At 43.1% G+C, this 1,468-nt stretch overlaps 1 protein-coding gene across 1 annotated transcript in view; it reads right to left on the bottom strand.

Annotated features, from left to right (window-relative positions):
• Window positions 1-1,408, bottom strand: part of LOC107612766 (dynamin-2B) — an 11,488-nt gene extending 10,080 nt beyond the window's left edge. The window contains exons 1-4 of the mRNA XM_016314497.2: window positions 930-1,408; window positions 761-811; window positions 541-661; window positions 308-400 (exon numbers count right to left, since the gene is read on the bottom strand). Of these exons, the coding sequence (XP_016169983.1) occupies window positions 308-400; window positions 541-661; window positions 761-811; window positions 930-1,070 (406 nt within the window). The 5' untranslated portion in view covers window positions 1,071-1,408. The remainder of the gene's footprint in view (window positions 1-307; window positions 401-540; window positions 662-760; window positions 812-929) is intronic.

Genomic DNA, 1,468 nt, shown 5'->3' with positions numbered 1-1,468 from the left:
ACCACGAAAAAAAAAAAAAGAAGGAAAACCGATGCAGCAGGTTCAAAATCTCATACAAGCCAACTACCAGTAGTTATCTGATACCACAATTAAGTACGCAGACATTGCATGCAACACCAAGAAACTTTGAATTTTCAGAAAGCTACATCAATCTCAAAACAAATCACACTGAACCAAATTTCCAATGTTAGCACAGAGCTATGCATATTACCATCACACTTGCCAAACCAATGAACTTTGATTTCACTAGTTCTAAAATAACAGCACATAGCAACCAACAATAATCACAAATGCCAGATCACCAAACCTGTACTCGTCCGCAGCTTCAAATGTATCTGATCTCGGCTCTTGCCAGAAGAGCCCTTACTCAGTCTATCCTGCAAAGAATGCCTCAAAGCACCTGCAGCAGTGAAAACAAGTAAAACCCCAAATCTGTACAGATCAGAAGCTTGTGTTCATATGACTAGTAAGAGCAGAAACGGTGACGTTCAAAAATCAAGCAACGAAAACACAAAACGAGAGAAGAGAAGAGCAACTAACTTGCGGAGACTTGCTGGGACTTATTGTCGATCTGCAATATAATGGATTTGCTACTCAAAGCAGTGTCTCGCTGAAGATCAATGCATATAGGAGCACGCGTAGCTCCATTTTCACCAGTAGGCTGAAAAAAATTAAATAAAAGTAAGAACCAGCTCCAACTTCAGTTCAATTTTACAATCATAGGTAAGGGATCGAAGAGAGCGTGAGAATTCGAGCTTACCAATACGGGATGCCCAATCAAACTGTTCAATACAGCGGATTTACCAGCACCCTACAAAATTGGAACATGAGCGCACACACGCTGAGAGAAGATAAAACAACGTCGTATTCAGAAGAAAGAAAAAACATAGCTGCTAGAGGAATATGAAGTTCTCTTTTTTGGTACTCACAACATTGCCGAGTGCTACGACGTTGAGGAAAGTGGAGGGCCTTCTAGAAGATGAAGCGTCGTCGACGTCTTCGTCGGCGAGTAGCGCCGCCGCTTGGCGCATCGAATCGGCCAGCTCCGACAAGTCCTCGATCGCAGCCATCGATCACTCGAAAGCACCCAAGGTTAAAACAAAGTAAAGACCCTTTGAAATCAGAATCGAACACTTGACGGTTATATATTTAGGGATCGATCGAGATCGAGATCGAGATCGAACCCTAGTTTGCGATCTGCGAAGACGTTTTCCGCTCAGATCTCTGAGTCTTCTCCCTCTCTGTAAGATTTCAAGGAACTTGGGGTTTGCTTCTTCTAACTAAATAAATTGAAGGTAGATTCTCTGAAAATTCAAAAAAGTACGCAGTCGCTCTCTCTCTCTCTCTCTCTCTCTCTCTCTCCCAATTCCTTCCTCTCTCTCTCTCTCTCTCGTCCCTTCTCTCTTCTTCTTCTTCTCTCTCTCTCTCTCTGTCTCTCTCTCTCTCTCTCTCTCCCCTCCTCCCTCAT

This window comes from Arachis ipaensis, chromosome B08 (assembly GCF_000816755.2).
Source record: "Arachis ipaensis cultivar K30076 chromosome B08, Araip1.1, whole genome shotgun sequence".
In the NCBI taxonomy this organism is placed as follows: domain Eukaryota; kingdom Viridiplantae; phylum Streptophyta; class Magnoliopsida; order Fabales; family Fabaceae; genus Arachis; species Arachis ipaensis.
This window is presented reverse-complemented; position numbering and strand designations above follow the sequence as displayed.